Source organism: Rhinoderma darwinii, chromosome 6, assembly GCF_050947455.1.
Source record: "Rhinoderma darwinii isolate aRhiDar2 chromosome 6, aRhiDar2.hap1, whole genome shotgun sequence".
Classification (NCBI taxonomy): Eukaryota; Metazoa; Chordata; class Amphibia; order Anura; family Rhinodermatidae; genus Rhinoderma; species Rhinoderma darwinii.
In genome coordinates, this window is record NC_134692.1 from 93838862 (window position 1) to 93856233 (window position 17372).

The 17372-nt window shown below is 46.3% G+C and overlaps 1 protein-coding gene and 1 long non-coding RNA gene across 3 annotated transcripts in view; one reads left to right on the top strand and one right to left on the bottom strand.

Annotated features, from left to right (window-relative positions):
- Positions 1-17372, top strand: part of LOC142655636 (uncharacterized) — a 676170-nt gene that overhangs the window by 552075 nt on the left and 106723 nt on the right. The window lies entirely within an intron of this gene.
- The window catches only part of RHBDF1 (rhomboid 5 homolog 1), a 575397-nt gene that overhangs the window by 428729 nt on the left and 129296 nt on the right, over positions 1-17372 (bottom strand). For both annotated transcript variants that reach the window (XM_075830047.1, XM_075830048.1), the window contains one exon: positions 7994-8132. In XM_075830047.1, coding sequence (XP_075686162.1) covers positions 7994-8107 — 114 coding nt within the window. In that variant the 5' untranslated portion in view covers positions 8108-8132. The remainder of the gene's footprint in view (positions 1-7993; positions 8133-17372) is intronic.

Sequence of the window (17372 nt, forward strand, 5' to 3'; positions counted from 1 at the left end):
TTGCATTTTAACATTTTCTAAAGCCCGGGTCTAGCGCTATGTTCTCTTGATATTGTCCCAAGTTATAGCAGGACTGTGTTTTGCCATATTATGCTGCGCTGCGAGAATCATGATGGGCCAAAAATGTAAATTCCCTGACTAATTTTCTCAGGCGGAATTAATCAAATTAACTTTTTTTATCATTTGGAAAAATCTTGGGCTTTCAGATCTCACACTCTTAGTAATTTCAACTTACATTGGCAGTCATGGACGTCGTCCGTACATTGTAATAGTACATCCCAGGTTTCTTCATTTGGCCCACAACCTTCTCCCACCTAAAATGTTCTAATATTTATTCGACCTGTGTGATAGGTTAATTTATTTATTCCTGTGTATATTTACATGTATTATCCTGTACTCATGTATGATGTAACATTGTACCTGTGTATACCTCACTGTACTGAATTCCTGCGGTTTCTTGTTATCGTTATATATTCATTTACTGTGGGTGTTCCATGTTCTCACGGAATGTTCTCTACATGTATAATCACATGTTTTAAAAATCTTAATAAAAAACAAATCTTAATAAAAAAAACATACGGTGGGTCCTGTGTTTAGTGTGGGTCAAAAGGTGTGGCTTTCTACTAAAAATTTGCGACTGTAAGTACCTTCTCGTAAGTTTGACCCTAGGTTTATTTGTCCATATGAAATTATTGAAATTATTAACCCTGTGTCTTTTCGTCTGGCTCTTCCTCCGTGTTTTAGAATTTGTGATGTGTTTCACAAATCCCTCCTAAAAAAAAATGTTCCACCATCTAATCCACTCAGGAAACCTCCTTCTCCAGTTCAGGTAGAAGGAGATATGGCGTTTAATGTTCAGAGGATTGTGGATTCTAGAAGGGTCAGGGGTACTTTACAGTACTTGGTGCACTGAAAGTGCTATGGGCCAGTAGAACGAACTTGGGTTCCTGCCCATTCTGTACATGCTAATTGTTTAGTTAAAATTTTCCTTCAAAGTTTCCATTGAAACCTGGGCCAAGGTTTAAGGGTCTGGTGGCCCCTCGTAGAAAGGGGGTACTGTTAGGAAAACGCCTGTTCCTGTAAAGGATCTGCCAGACACAGCTTCTGTGTCGACGCCCGTGGGTAATCAGTCTGCACCTGCTCCTAAGTCTGAGAGAGTGACACGATCTTCTACCAGTCAGGCTGGGAGGCTGAGGAGTGGGAGAGCCTATCACAGCCTGGCCAGACGGAGCTAGCTCCCGCCCTCTGTCTATTTATACCTGCATTTCCTGCTCCTCATTTGCCTGTGATTCTTTCCTGTTTCCTGGCTCTGCTGCTCCTACTATAATTATTGACCTTGCTTCATTTTGACCCTGGATTTACTGACTACGCTCCTGCTCTGCGATTGGTACCTCGTACACTCCAGGTTTGACTCGGCTCGTTCACGACTCTTGTTGCTCACGGCGTTGCCGTGGTCAACTGCCCCATTTCCCTTAGCTTCTGTGTATCCTTGTCTGTTTGTCAGTCGTGCACTTATTGAGCGTAGGGACCGTCGCCCAGTTGTACGCCGCCGCCTAGGACGGGCCGTGCAAGTAGGCAGGGACTGAGTGGCGGGTAGATTACGGCTCACCTGTCTCCCTACCCCATCATAACAATCACAGGCCCATATACCTTTTCTACCCTGGTCCCTGACACAACTATGGACCCCCTTGAGACCCTGGCTCAGCAAATGCAGGGCCTCTCCCTACAGGTCCAAGCCCTGGCTCAGAAGGGCAACCAGCATGATGCTACCCTGGTAGTGCCCCCCACTTCACCTCTTTAACCCTACCTCAAGTTGCCTGACCAGTTCTCAGGGGACCGGAAGACTTTTTTCTCCTTTCGGGAGAGTTGTAGGCTCTATTTCCGTTTAAAGCCCCACTCCTCAGGTTCTGAGAGCCAGCGAGGGTATAATTATGTCCCGGCTCCAGGACGGGCCACAAGACGCTCCTGACGCCCCTGAACTTTCCTCTGTTGATCTTTTTTTTTCCGCTCTCGGGCTCATTTATGACGAGACTGACAAGACTGCCTTTGCCGAGAGTCAGCTGGTGACCTTACGTCAGGGTAAGAGACCCGTTGAGGAGTACTGTTCTGACTTTAGGAAGTGGTGTGTAGGTCCTCGGTGGAATGACCCTGCCTTGAGGTGCCAGTTTAGATTGGGGCTGTCGAACGCCCTGAAAGACCTGTTAGTTAGCTATCCATCTTCTGACTCCCTAGATCAGGTTATGGCTTTAGCGGTACTCTCTTGACCGACGTCTCAGGGAACGACGACTGGCACGTTGTTGTGCCTTCCCCTCTGACCCCCCCATGATGGCTCCCGAGGTTCCGTTGCTTCATTCTTGAACGGAAAACTCGGATGAAGCTATGCAACTTGGGGCCTCCGTGTCTACCCAACTACGTAGAGAGTTCCGCAGGAAGAATGGTCTCTGCTTCTACTGTGGGGATGACAAGCATCAAGTGAATAACTGTCCTAGGCGTAAGAATAAGCAGCCGGAAGAACTTCCGTGCCTAAGTGACCATCGGGGAGGTCACTTGGGCGCACAGGTATTTCCCGTAAATATGAAACCTAATAAGATCTTGCTTCCCTTTCAGGTCTCTTTTGAGGGTAGGTCTGCCACCGGCAGTGCCTTCGTGGATTCAGGGTCTTCTGCTAATATTATGTCTGTGGAATTTGCTACGTCTCTAGCTATGCCATTGATTGACTTGCCTAAACCTGTCCCGGTAGTGGGTATCGACTCCACTCCTCTTGCTAATGGTTATTTTACACAGCATACCCCTGTTTTTGAACTCCTTGTTGGCTCCATGCATTTGGAGCAGTGCTCTGTACTGGTGATGCAGGGATTATCGTCCGATTTGGTTTTAGGCCTTCCCTGGTTGCAGATGCATAATCCCACATTTAACTGGAATACTGGGGAGCTTACCAAATGGGGTAATGAATGCAGGACGTCACGTTTTTCTGTTAATTTTATCTCTCTCCCTGAGGAGGTGAACACTCTACCTGAGTTTATTCAGGACTTCGCTGATGTTTTTTCTAAAAAGGCCTCCGAAGTGTTACCTCCTCATAGAGAATTTGACTGCGCAATCGATTTGGTACCAGGAGCTAAGCTCCCTAAAGGTAGGATATTTAATCTCTCTTTTCCCGAACGTGAAGCCATGAGAGAGTATATCCAGGAATACCTGGCCAAGGGTTACATTCGCCCCTCTACTTCTCCGGTAGGTGCTGGCTTCTTCTTCATAGGGAAGAAGGATGGTGCTCTTAGGCCGTGCATTGACTACCGAAACTTGAATAAGGTCACTGTAAGGAACCAGTATCCCCTTCCTTTGATTCCTGATCACTTCAATCAGGTTCAGGGGGCCCAATGGTTCTCTAAGTTTGATCTTCGGGGGGCTTATAACCTTATCCGCATCAAAGAGGGGGATGAGTGGAAGACTGTGTTTAACACGCCCGAAGGTCATTTCGAACACCTCGTCATGCCCTTTGGGTTGTGTAATGCTCCCGCGGTCTTCCAGAATTTCATAAATGAGATTTTAAGAGACTACCTGGGGGTATTTCTTGTAGTGTACCTTGATGACATACTTGTGTTTTCCAAGGACTGGTCCTCCAACATTGAGCATGTCAGGAAAGTGCTCCAGGCCCTTCGGGAAAACAAACTGTTTGCTAAAACCGAAAAATGTGTGTTTGGGGTGCAGGAGATACCATTTTTGGGTCAAATCCTCACTCCTCATGAATTGCGCATGGACCCTGCCAAGGTTCAGGCTGTGGCTGAATGGGTCCAACCTGCCTCCCTGAAGGCGTTACAGTGCTTCCTGGGGTTTGCTAATTATTACAGGAGATTTATTGCTAACTTCTCGGTCATCGCTAAGCCTCTTACGGATCTTACTCGCAAAGGTGCTGACCTCCTCCACTGGCCTCCAGAGGCGGTCCAGGCTTTTGAGGTCCTTAAGAAGTGCTTTATCTCGGCCCCTGTGCTGATTCAGCCTAACCAAATGGAGCCATTCATCGTGGAGGTTGACGCCTCCGAGGTGGGAGTGGGTGCTGTCTTGTCCCAGGGTACCAGGTCCCTCACCCATCTCCGTCCCTGTGCCTACTTCTCCAGGAAGTTCTCGCCCACTGAGAGTAACTATGATATTGGCAACCGCAAACTCTTAGCCATTAAATGGGCATTTGAAGAGTGCCGCCACTTCCTGGAGGGGGCAAGGCACCAGGTAACGGTCCTTACCGACCACAAGAATCTGGTTTTCCTAGAATCTGCCCGGAGGCTAAACCCGAGATAAGCTCGATGGGCGTTGTTTTTTACTAGATTCAACTTTTTGGTCACCTATAGGGCTGGGTCTAAAAATATTAAAGCTGATGCACTGTCGCGTAGCTTCATGGCCAGCCCTCCTTCGGAGGAAGATCCTGCTTGTGTTTTCCCCCCAGGTATAATCATTTCCTCTGTTGATTCTGACTTAGTCTCCGAAATTGCGGCTGATCAAAGTTCAGCTCCCGGGAACATTCCTAAGAACAAGCTGTTTGTTCCCCTGAAATTCCGGCTAAGGGTACTCAGGGAAAATCATGACTCTGCACTATCTGGCCATCCAGGCATCCTGGGTACCAAGCATCTCATTGGCAGAAACTATTGGTGGCCTGGGTTGCTTAAAGACGTTAAGGCCTACGTCGCCGCTTGTGAAATTTGTGCTAGGTCCAAGACTCCCAGGTCCCGACCAGCGGGCTTACTATGTTCTTTGCCCATTCCCCAGAGACCTTGGACCCATATCTCCACGGATTTTATCACCGATCTGCCTTCGTCTCAAGGCAAGTCTGTGGTGTGGGTTGTAGTAGACCGCTTCAGTAACATGTGCCACTTTGTGCCCCTCAAGAAATTACCCAATGCTAAGATGTTAGCTACCTTGTTTGTCAAACACATCCTGCGTCTCCATGGGGTTCCTGTCAATATTGTTTCTGACAGAGGGGTACAATTTGTTTCATTGTTTTGGAGAGCCTTCTGTAAAAAGTTGGAGATTGATCTGTCCTTCTCCTCGGTCTTCCATCCTGAAACTAATGGCCAAACGGAGAGGACTAATCAGTCTCTAGAACAATATTTAAGGTGTTTAATCTCTGACTGTCAATATGATTGGGTCTCCTTCATTCCCCTCGCCGAATTTTCCCTTAATAACCGGGTCAGTAACTCGTCAGGGGTCTCCCCCTTTTTCTGTCATTTTGGGTTTAATCCACGGTTCTCCTCCGTTTCACCTGGTAGTTCCAACAATCCCGAGGTAGATGTCGTTCATCAGGAACTGTGCACAGTCTGGGCCCAGGTTCAGAAGAACCTAGAGGCGTCCCAGAGCATACAAAAGACTCAGGCAGATAGAAGACGTTCTGCTAACCCCTTGTTTGTGGTCGGGGATCTGGTGTGGCTATCTTCTAAAAATTTGCGCCTTAAAGTCCCGTCCCAAAAATTTGCTCCCTGATATATAGGGCCGTACAAGGTCATTGAAGTCCTTAACCCTGTCTCCTTCCGACTGGAGTTACCCCCGTCTTTTCGAGTACACGACGTGTTTCATGCCTCCCTCCTTAAACGCTGCTCCCCGTCCTTGGCTCCCTCGAAGAAACCTCCGGTCCCTGTTCTCACCCCTGAAGGGGTAGAATTCGAGGTGGCCAAGCTAGTGGACAGCAGGATGGTCCAAGGGTCCCTCCAGTACCTGGTCCATTGGAGAGGATACGGGCCTGAGGAGAGGACTTGGGTACCCGCCCGGGATGTTCACGCTGGGGTATTGCTCAGGAGGTTCCATCTTCGCTTCCCCAATAAGCCAGGTCCACCTAGAAAGGGTCCAGTGGCCCCTCTTAAAAGGGGGGGGGGTACTGTAAAGGATCTGCCAGACACAGCTTCTGTGTCGACGCCCGTGGGTAATCAGTCTGCACCTGCTCCTAAGTCTGAGAGTGTGACACGATCTTCTACCAGTCAGGCTGGGAGGCTGAGGAGTGGGAGAGCCTATCACAGCTTGGCCAGACGGAGCTAGCTCCCGCCCTCTGTCTATTTATACCTGCATTTCCTGCTCCTCCTTTGCCTGTGATTCTTTCCTGTTTCCTGGCTCTGCTGCTCCTGCTATTATTATTGACCTTGCTTCATTTTGACCCTGGCTTTACTGACTACGCTCCTGCTCTGCGATTGGTACCTCGTACACTCCTGGTTTGACTCGGCTCGTTCACTACTCTTGTTGCTCACGGTGTTGCCGTGGTCAACTGCCCCATTTCCCTTAGCTTCTGTGTACCCTTGTCTGTTTGTCAGTCGTGCACTTATTGAGCGTAGGGACCGTCGCCCAGTTGTACGCCGTCGCCTAGGACGGGGCGTTGCAAGTAGGCAGGGACTGAGTGGCGCGTAGATTAGGGCTCACCTGTCTGTCTCCCTACCCTATCATAACAGTATGTGGACACACTAGGCCGCTCCGCCGTAGCGGGGAGGCAGCTGACCAGGTAACAGTCTATACGAAAGTCAATGGCAGACAGTAACGCTTGGGTACCTGAAATATTCCGGACGGTGGCTGTGGCTTCAGCACGGATGGAGGCTGGTGCGACAGGTCGCGCAAGACGTGGCGGGCAGTATCCGATGAAGCAGAAGACACAGGACGTGGCAGAAGACACTGGACGTGGCAGAAGACACTGGACGTGGCAAACGACACTGGACGTGGCAGACGACATTGGACGTGGCAGAAGACACTGGACGTGGCAGAAGACACTACTCCAACACAGGTAGGCACAGGAACTAGAACAATACGAAATACAGGAACGGGTAACAGGGCACGGGTAACAGCTGGAACGGGAAACACTAAGGGACCATTTGCGAGACAAACTGGGATAGACTAACAACGCTCAGGCAAGGATCAGAAGGCCTGGGGCCTTCTTATAGACCAGGAAATCAGGGCAGTTGATGACGATGACAAATAATTTGTGCGCGCGCTGGCCCTTTAAGGCCGTGCACGAGCGAGCGCGCTCACCCTACGGGACACAGCAGGACGGAGCGGAAGTGAGCGCTGGCGTCTCCTAGGAAGGAGACAGGGACCAGCGCTCACGGATCCATGGCTGCGGGCATCGGGGGGTGAGTAAAGTCGCATTTTTGTGCCACGATTCGCAGCCAAAACTGCAATGTATTTTGGGGCGATCATGGGCCCCCTGGACCTGGGCGGCCGTCAAAAATGCCCCTATTATGATCTGCCATTGCTTGGGATGTGACGTCCAATTTCACTTGCAGTACAGAATGGAAAACTACGCAACATTCTTCCAATCAGACGATCCGTCCATGCAGAGGTTCACCTCTGCGCACATCTTGATGTCATTTCCGTTAGTTGTTATCCCAACCTCCGGGACACGCAATGTTGAACAATGCTGACATCTCAGCCTAGGCGCATAGCGATCTGCCGGAGTGATAAACCAAGATCTCACAGTTCAAGGATTCTGCCCCTCACAGTATGCAACAACTGGCGATAACTGGCATGTCGATGAACAGGGTGCATCACACAATCATCCCACACCACTTGAGGTATGAGGTTTCATGTGGCTAAAAAACTTTGCTTTCAATCTGGCTTTTATGCCCATCCGACATTGCCACAGAAAACGTGATAATTTGCAGATCTTAACGACACCCGCTACTTCCTCGATTTGCATAACCTTACCACTTGCCCTTCTTGAGATTGCAATTACATGTTGAGGAGTGTATGTATGTTTCACTGACCGTGATGTTATTGATACTCCTGATTGAGATTGTATTTGTATTGATATATATGACTATACTTATCTTGTTCTTTATATTTTCACTTTATTATATAAGAACAATATTTAACTGTCAATTTCCCCTATTTAGATTCATGCGTGAATCTTTGCTGACTTTGAACTCATGCTTCTGTTGGTTGTAATGCTCGGTTGTTGTTTTTTTAATATGAAAAATTCAATAAACAATTATTGAGAGAAAATAACACGTAAATCATCAGTATTATGTAATACCTGAACAAAGGCCGGCTCTTCGCTTGTAGTAGTTACAGACGGTATTTCTAATTTTAACCATGGTGGCTTCTTTCTTTGTAAACTGCTTGTACTGTCCCGGCGCTCTTCGGTCATCTTTGATCTTTTATACTTCTTATGCCTAATATAAAAAAAAAAAAAAAAGTATAATAATATTGATATTATCAAGAATAGCATATTTTCTGTTCATTTTATTAAAACAGCCAGAAGGGAGAATTAATAACAAGAAAAACTGCTCTCATCAAAGCAACACAAAGCCCTGCATTTTCTCCTAATTTTGTTTCCCTTCTGATCACTGATTATTCACTACAGTAGTATGAATAAGGCTTTATTTACACGAGCGTGTCAAACGTCCGTGGGACGGCCATTGAAACAACGGCCGTCCTACGGACCTTTGTAATTCAATGTGGCCTTTCACACAGCCGTTGTTTCAACGGACTGTGTGAAGGGTTCGTGAGAAAATAGGACATGTCCTATTTTTTCACGAATCACTCCATAGACTTTCATCTATGGGGGATGTGAAACATCACGTTCCGCAGCGATGAGCACGGATGCACCTCGGCGTGAAAGACTGCAGTTTTTCACGTCCGAGGTGCGCAACACTCGTGTAAATAAGGCCTTAGGGTGACTGGATCAGGAAAGAACCAATGATTATGGCCAATCCCTTTTTTTAAAACTATTTTATGCATAATAAATTTTTAAACTTTTCCTCAAACAAATTTTATTGGAAGCAAATCTTTGTAATATATATTTCCTGAGATCATGTTATATAACCTGAAGATATTGATCCACAGCTGTCCAATACCATATGAGCCTTTTTTTATTTTATTTTTTTTACTCTGTCTGATGTTAGATTGTTTATTATGCATTTGTGAATGTTGAAGTTAAAAATAAGGTATAAAAAAATAAATAATTATTCTCTTCCGCCTGTCATCTCATCCCTTCAAACAGATGTCATTCAAGACTCTGGTCCCAATGTTGTATTCGTCCAAAAGGAAACTGAAGAAATTGTTAAGAACTTCTTATCCACAATGCATATACACAAACATGGCCGCCATCACGGTAGTACTAGGGTTAATGCTGTAAGGGGCCCAGCCAAACGGGGCCCATTCTTTTCACCAAAAGTAAAGTCGTGAAATACTGCCGCCCCGCTCACGCTCTACCGCGCGCACATGCGAACGCCCACGGGTACCCGCGAACGCCCGTAGGCGCCGAGCGCTTACGCGCACCCGCGAGCACCGGCACACACACGGCTCACCTGGGCCTCCTCCTCGTCCTCCAGAGCATAGCTGCGTAAGAAGAGGGGGAGGAGTCAAGTTGTAGCGCAGCGGCGGCCGTTCTCCGATCCCCGTCATTTTCTGGAGTCTGGAGGTGAAGGACTGGACCTGGAAGACTGGACTTGGAAGACATCGCCTGACAGCGAGAACTGGAGTGGGAGCCAGCAGCTCTTCTGACACAGTAAGTAAAATGTCTGGAAGTGCTGATTAAGTATTAGGCCCTGCTCACACGGAGTATTTTGCAGGCAGAAAAAATCTGCTTCAAAATTCCTTAAAGAATTTTGAGGCAGATTTTGACCTGCCCACACTATCTTGCCACGTTTTTTGCCCACGGCAATTGAGAACCGCAGACAAAAAACGCAGCAAAAAATGAATTTTCTGTCTCCCATTGATTTCGATGGGAGGTCAGAGGCGGAACCGCGGCAAGAAAGGACATGCTGCTTTTTATTAAATCAATGGGAGGCGGTTTTGGACATTTTCTGGCGCTGATTCTGACGCAGTGTCCGGGTCAATATCAAGGCCCAAAAACTCTGTGAACTGGGCCTTATTGTTAGGGTAGGAATACACTTGGCGTGTACACTGCGGATTTTATGCAATAAATTTCATTACGGAAAATCCTCAGCGTATAACAGTAGCAGCAGAGTGGATGAGATGTGAACGAATCTCATGCACACAGAGCAAAAAAAATTGACCTGCAGTGTGGTTTTTTAAGCCGCAGCATGTCAATTTATGCGGCGTAAAGACTGCTCCTCTGTTGCGGAAATGCTGCGGTGCTGCCACAAAAATCACAAATGAGAAAAAAAAAGTTATTTTTTTATTTTAAATGTATAAAAAAGTTTACTTACCCTGGCCATAGTCTAGGCGAGAAGATCCTCTATTAGCGCAGCCCGGCCTCCTGTCATGACGTTTCATACCATGTGACTGCTGCAGTGGTCACATGGTCTACAGCGTCATCACAGGAGGCCGGGCTCAGATGAGAGAGACGCGTCGCCTAGACTACGGCAGGGGTAAGTCTAAACTTTTTTTTTGTCTGCAGGATTTCTGCAGCGGACATGCCTCACGAAACCTGCACCACTATTTGGTGCGGTTTTGCTGGCGGAATTCCCTGTGGCTACCGGGGCAGATAAGCTGTGTAGTTTTACTCAGCGTATCCACCAAGTGTGTTCCTACCCTTATGATGTGCTCCTGAAGCTGCTGCCCGTCCCTAAATAGGCAGTTGGACCAGTAGAATTTGTATTTTCTTTTTTTTTTGTAAACTAGCTTAAAAAAATACAAACATTTGTGTTAGGCCTTGTTCACATCTGTGTTGGAGGCTCCGTTGCAGATCTGACGAAGAATCCCAGATACAATAGTGCATCATGCTGCCCTATTGTTTTCGTTAAAACCACGGACACCCCAACGGAAATCCGGAAAAACCCATTAAAGTCAATTGATTTTGTTGGTGGCAGGTGTTGTCCGTTGTGCAACGGAACATGCGCTTCTTATTTTTCAGTTGTTCTGCTTTGACGGAGGAAAATAACGGAAACCTACCTGCTGGCCCCACTTTCTTGCTTCCCACTCCGTTCCCTCGTTCTGGTCCCAGTTGTCCGGAATCCAAGGTGGCTGCTACTGTCTCAGACTTGCATGTGGACAGCGTTGTTTGCAAGTCTGAGGCATGCCCCACCTCCTTCACTGCTCTCGGAAGGACAAGCACCGATGATGTCAGCGCTGTGTCCATCTCTTCTGACACTTCTCTTGCTGGGTCCTTGACAGGGGTTCCGGCTGCAACAACATCCTCACTGTCAGCGCGTCAGTGGACGACCGAGGAAGACAGCGCCAGGGTTGTCATGAATCAGCTTCTGTATGTAAGTATATCATTGTATGCTTGTAACAGTCTTATATGTTTTATTGTCTGTGTTTTTTTTTTTACAGCTTTCAGTATCTTGGACTACGTAAGATCGTCGTAGGATCTAATTTTTACTAATAAAATGGTCAAAGCAGGCTGTAGGGGGCAGTTTATTTCAATAAAGTATTTTTTATATATTTTTCCACTGTATAACAGAACTAGTAATTGAGGTGTCTGACTGACACCTCTCCATTACAATCTCTAGGGCTTGGCGTCAGGCAGAGGTGTGCTATGTCCACTTTTGGCTGACACCAACCCCTCCGATATATTACCCCAGTACCCAACGCACCAGGGGTGCTGGGAAGAGCCGAGGACTATCAGGAGCAGCCCATCTAATGTGATGGGTTTCCCCTGGGACGGCCGCAGGCTGGTGTTTTTAGGACTGGAAGGAATCAATAGCCATGGACCTTCACATCCTGAGAATTTCAGACTGCGGTTGTTGGTCTTTCTTGGCTGGATAGAGAAAAAGGAGGACCCCGCATGTTTTTTTGTTTTATCATTTAATTTTATTTTTTTATTTTTTTTAAGAAAGGCATTACACTATGCTATAAATACAAAAATATATATAAAAAAAAAAACATGGAGAAAATCAATAGCTGCAGTCTGATTATCCGGATGGGAAGGTCCATGGCTATTGGTCCCCTCCCATCCTAAAATCACCAGCCTGCGGCTGCCCATTACGTTGGTTGGGCCGCTCCTGATGGTTCTCGCCTCTTCCCAGTACCGCTGGTGCGTTGGGTACTGAGGTAATTGGAGGGATTAGTGTCAGCCAAAGGTGGACATAGCACACCTCTGACTGACATCAAGCCCTAGCGATTGTAATGGAGAGGTGTCAGTCAGACACCTCGATTACTAGCGCTGTTATACAGTTGAAAAAATATAAAAAAACACTTTATTGAAATAAACTGCCCCCCTACAGTCCGCTTTGACCATTTTATTGGTAACAATTCGATCCCACGACAATCCAACGTAGTCCAAGACACGGAAACGTTTAAGAAAAACACAGACAATAAAACATATAAGACCGTTACAAGCATACAATGTGATATACTTGCATACAGAAGCTGATTCATGACAACCCTGGTGCTGTTTTCCTCTGTCCTTCACTGATGCGCTGTCAGTGAGGATGTTGCTGCAGCCATAACCTCTGTCAAGAACCCAGCAGGGGAAGTGTCAGAAGAGATGGACACCATGCTGACATCATCGGTGCTTGTCCTTCTGAGAGCAGTGAAGGAGGTGGGGGCATGCTTTCTATATGCAAGTCTGAGACAGCACCAGCCATCTTGGATTCCGGAAAACGGGAAACGGAATGGGGAAGCAGAGCCAGAAGCAAGCAAGTGAGGCCAGCAGGTAGGTTAACAATAATTTTGCAGTTTTTAATTTGTTTTTTTTTACTAAATGGTTGCTTTTTAACCAGTAAGCAGCAGCTGCAATGTGCGTCTAGCTGGGGTGTATTGAAGTTGCTCAGTAGTCTCATGCTGCAAACTAGCACATCTTGATGTCACGCTCAACGTCATAAGCGTTAACCCTAAAGTTTAAAATTCTGTAGAACTAATGACAAAGCGCTTTACAATATTTATATATATTTATTTTTTCTTTCACTTAATAATTTTTATTATTGCTAAAGGTCCAAAGCAGTGAAGAGCAATCCCAGTGACACCAACTGCTGTGTCTGGATAGGGCAGAGGGAGCGGCTCAGCTTCAGTGTGTGGTAAGCACTTGTGAGCTTGATGCCCCCCTGCTGAAGAGAAGACTGCAATGGTAAGTGTAAAATGAATAAATGGGTTACATAGAGAATTAGAATAATATTTACACACAAGGGTGTAACTACATTTTTCTGGGCCCCATGCCACACTTTTGAATAGTCTCGTCCACCTTAACCCCTTAACCCCTTCCCGCTCCTGGACGTACTATTAGGTCATGGCAGCTGTATCGTTCACGCTCCTCCCGACACATACAGGAGCTGTGTCAGCTGCTGTCTCGTACAACAGCTGTCACAGTTCCGACAGCGGGGACCGATCACTGTGTCCCCGCTGATTAACCCCTTAAAAGCTGTGTTCTAAAGAGACCGCGGCTTTTTAGGGGTTAAGCTGCCATCGCCGGCCTGCTACACGATAGCGGCCGGCGATGGTGACTATGGCAACCGGACACCAAACAATGGCGTCCGGCTATGCCATAGACGGAAGCCTAGTGGGTCCTGACAAAGTCAGGACCCACTATGCTTGCTGTCAGTGAGTAGCTGACAGTTCTAATACACTGCACTACGCATGTAGTGCAGTGTATTAGAATTGCGATCAGGGCCTCCTGCCCTCAAGTCCCCTAGTGGGACAAAGTAATAAAGTTAAAAAAAAGGTAAAAAAAATAGATGTGTAAAAAGAAGAAAATAAAAGTTTTAAAAGTATTAAAAGTAAAAATCCCCCTTTTTACCTTATCAGTCATTTATTATTAATAAAAATATATAAACAAACAAATAAACTATACATAATTGGTATCGCCACGTCCATAACGGCCTGAACTACAAAATATTTTTTTTATTTATCCCGCACGGTGAACGCCGTAAAAGAAAATAATAATAAACCGTACCACAATCACAATTGTTTGGTCACTTCACCTCCCAAAAAATGGAATAAAAAGAGATCAAAAAGTCGCATGTACCTAAAAATGGTACTGATCGAATCTACAGTTCGTTACGAAAAAAAATAAGTCCTCGCACGGCTTTATTGATTGAAAAATAAAAAAGTTCTGGCGCTTAGAATAAGGTAACACAAAAAGTGAATGATTTTTTACAAAACGTATTTTATTGTGCAAACGCCATAAGACATAAAAAAAAAGCTATAAACATAGGGTATCGCCATAATCGTATTGCCCGCAGAATAAAGTGAATATGTCATTTATAGCGCGCGGTGAACGCTGTAAAAAAAATAGAATAAAAAAAAAATAGTAGAATTGCTGTTTTTTAGTCACCACGCCACCTAAAAATAGAATAAAAACTGATCAAAAAGCCGCATGCACCCCAAGAAAACTACAATGGATTCCTCAAGGGGTCTAGTTTCCAAATTGGGGTCCAATGTTTTGGCACCACAAGACCTCTTCAAACCGGACATGGTGCCTAATAAAAAATAGGCCTCAAAATCCACTAGGTCCTCCTTTGCTTCGGAGGCCGGTGCTTTAGTCTATTACCGCACTAGGGCCACATGTGGGATATTTCTCAAAACTGCAGAATCTGGGCAATACGTATTAAGTTGCGTATCTCTGATAAATCCTTTTGTGTTATAAAAAAAAATGGTATAAAGAGGATTTTCTGACAAAAAAAATAATTTACATTTCACCTCTACTTTGCTCTAAATTTCTGTGAAACACCTAAAGGGTTCATAAACTTTCTAAATGCTGTTGTGAATACTTTGAGGGGTCTAGTTTCTAAAATGGGGTGTTTGATAAAGGTTTCTAATTAGAGATGAGTGAACCGGGACAACCAAACCCGGTTTCGGTCCGAACATCGGGAAAAGTTCGGTTCGCAGCGAATCCGAACTTCACCGTGTTCGGCCGAACACGTTATGACCGAACCCGGCGGAGATAGTCACTGTCCAGGGTGCTGAAAGAGTTAAACAATCGGCACTAACTGTTTCAGCACCCTGGACAGTGACTTCCGATCACAATATACATCAACGTGTAAAAAAAATAGAAGTTCCTACTTACCCAGAACTCCCTGCTTCTTCCTCCAGTCCGACCTCCCGGGATGACGATTCAGTCCAAGTGACCGCTGCAGCCAATCACAGGCCAATCACAGGCTGCAGCCAATCACAGGCCAATCCCAGGCTGCAGCGGTCACATGGACTGCCGCGTCATCCAGGGAGGTCAGGCTGGATGTCAAGAGAGGGACGCGTCACCGTTGCCTTGGTGACGCGTCCCTCTCTTGACATCCAGCCCGACCTCCCTGGATGACGCGGCAGTAAATGTGACCGCTGCAGCTTGTGATTGACCTATGATTGGCTGCAGCGGTCACATGGGCAGAAACGTCATCCAGGGATGTCGGGCCGGATGTCGAGAGGGACGCGTCACCAAGGCAACGGCCGGGAGACCGGACTGGAGGAAGCAGGAAGTTCTCGGTAAGTATGAACGTCTTTTATTTTTATTTTTTACAGGTTGCCCTATATTCTGATCGGAATTCACTGTCCAGGGTGCTGAAAGAGTTACTGCCGATCAGTTAACTCTTTCAGCACCCTGGACAGTGACTATTTACTGACGTCGCCTAGCAACGCTGTCGTAATGACGGGTGGACACACGTAGTCACCCGTCATTACGGGAGCTCCATAGACTTCTATGGGCTGTCCGTGCCGTTATTACGGCCTGAAATAGGACATGTTCTATCTTTTTCAACGGCACGGGCACCTTCCCGTAAGAAAACGGGAAGGTACCCGTGGCCAATAGAAGTCTATGAGCCCGTTATTACGGGTCGTAAATACGACCCGTAATAACGGGAGTTTTTACGGTTGTGTGCATATATGCAAATGAGCTTTGAAATGGACAACTGGGCGTTTTTTTTTCGTTATGTCCAACTGGGCGTGTATTGTGTTTTTAACTGGGCGTGTTTATGTGTATGACGCTGACCAATCAGTGACCAGTCAGCGTCATACACTCCTCAACATCTGCACGCTCCTCTCCTGAAATATTCTGTGCTGCTGTGAACTCTGCTCTTACCATTACGTAGCTCTCAGTCTGTTACCTCTCCTCCACTCCTGTCCTCAATAACACCTTCACATGATTTGCAAGTCACCACCCCGCACAAGATCCGCACGCTCATCTCCTGAAATACTCTGTGCTGCCTTAAACTCTGTGAACAGGTCAGGATCCTGTTTCTTTTAAATGCTGCTGGGGAACCCGCTCGATCCACTATATAAGGCTGCGCCTCCATCCTCTTCTGCCCCAGTCACTTATTCCCAAGCACTGTAAACTTTCAGATTCTACTGCTTGTCTGTATGTTCATTACCCTGCACATAAACCAATCACGTTCTCCGAATATTCACTGCGCAACCAATCTGAAAGTTTATTTACTACCGGTCTTATTCCCTTGAGTAGCCGCTAAAGCAATTAGATCGACGTTAGTATAAGGAAAAGGTAGGGGAACTAGGCATAACCCTAGTGACCCTAATTATAAAGGCGGTAGTAATAGTGGGTGCCACTAACCAGTGAATCCCGCTATTACCCCACCCCCTTTAACATTGGCGAGCCAGCCCATACTGCTTTCAATTGTTTCTGTCTTTTGTACAATAAAGTTGTGTTAAAACGTGAACTGCAGATAGGCGGCGAGGCGTGGACAGGTAACGTACATACACGGTGTAGTGTTGGGTTATACTGTGCGCCTAGACCTTTTTGAAGTTCAGATGAGTAACACAATTTTATTTAAGGCTTGATACAGGATATAATTGATCAGCGAACCTATTTTTTTTTTTTGTTTATTTTCTGAGGTATTAACGTCTTTTATTTTGCTTTGCGGCGTGCTGCTCTACGGCGACGAATCGTCGGGCGAGCAACTTATACAAAAGAGTTTGCAGAAGTATCAACGTCGGTGTTCTTCCGGTGAAGTCTAGCTGATCGAGAAAAGGCGTTCCGGAAGAAAAGGACCTTTTTCAAAACAGCGGGTGACAAGGAGGACAACGCAGACGGAGATGACTTCTGCAACAGTGAGTATGGACTTCTCCACACTTAAACACCTCGCCAAACACAGTAAATTTAATCCAGTAACACCCACGACATACAAGTCAGCAGGAATGCTGTGGTCCACTCTGCTGGACGAGGCTTATGCACATGATAAGTTGTGTATTAGCAAGAGGAGTGTTCTTAACAAAACCTCCAAACGTCTCCACATGCTCGCTAAACTTGTCTGTGTGTATGAGGAGACGTGGAAACCTGATCACTCAGAAATGAAGAGTGATTCAACAAATCTTCACTGCCATTGTTGTGTCAACAATGTGAAGCAGGTTTGTGATTTGCAGACACAACTGGCAGAGAATGCCCAATGTAGAGATCAGCAAATTTGCATGCTGGAATCGCAGGTGATAGATTTGAGAAATCGTGGTGATGATATTGATGCACGGCTGACTGGGTCTTATGCTGTGATCAATGCGTTTAAGGTTAAGGCAGCATCTACGGATGCCATCATTGCCAAGTTGAATGATGAGCTTGCTGCTAGGTCACAATT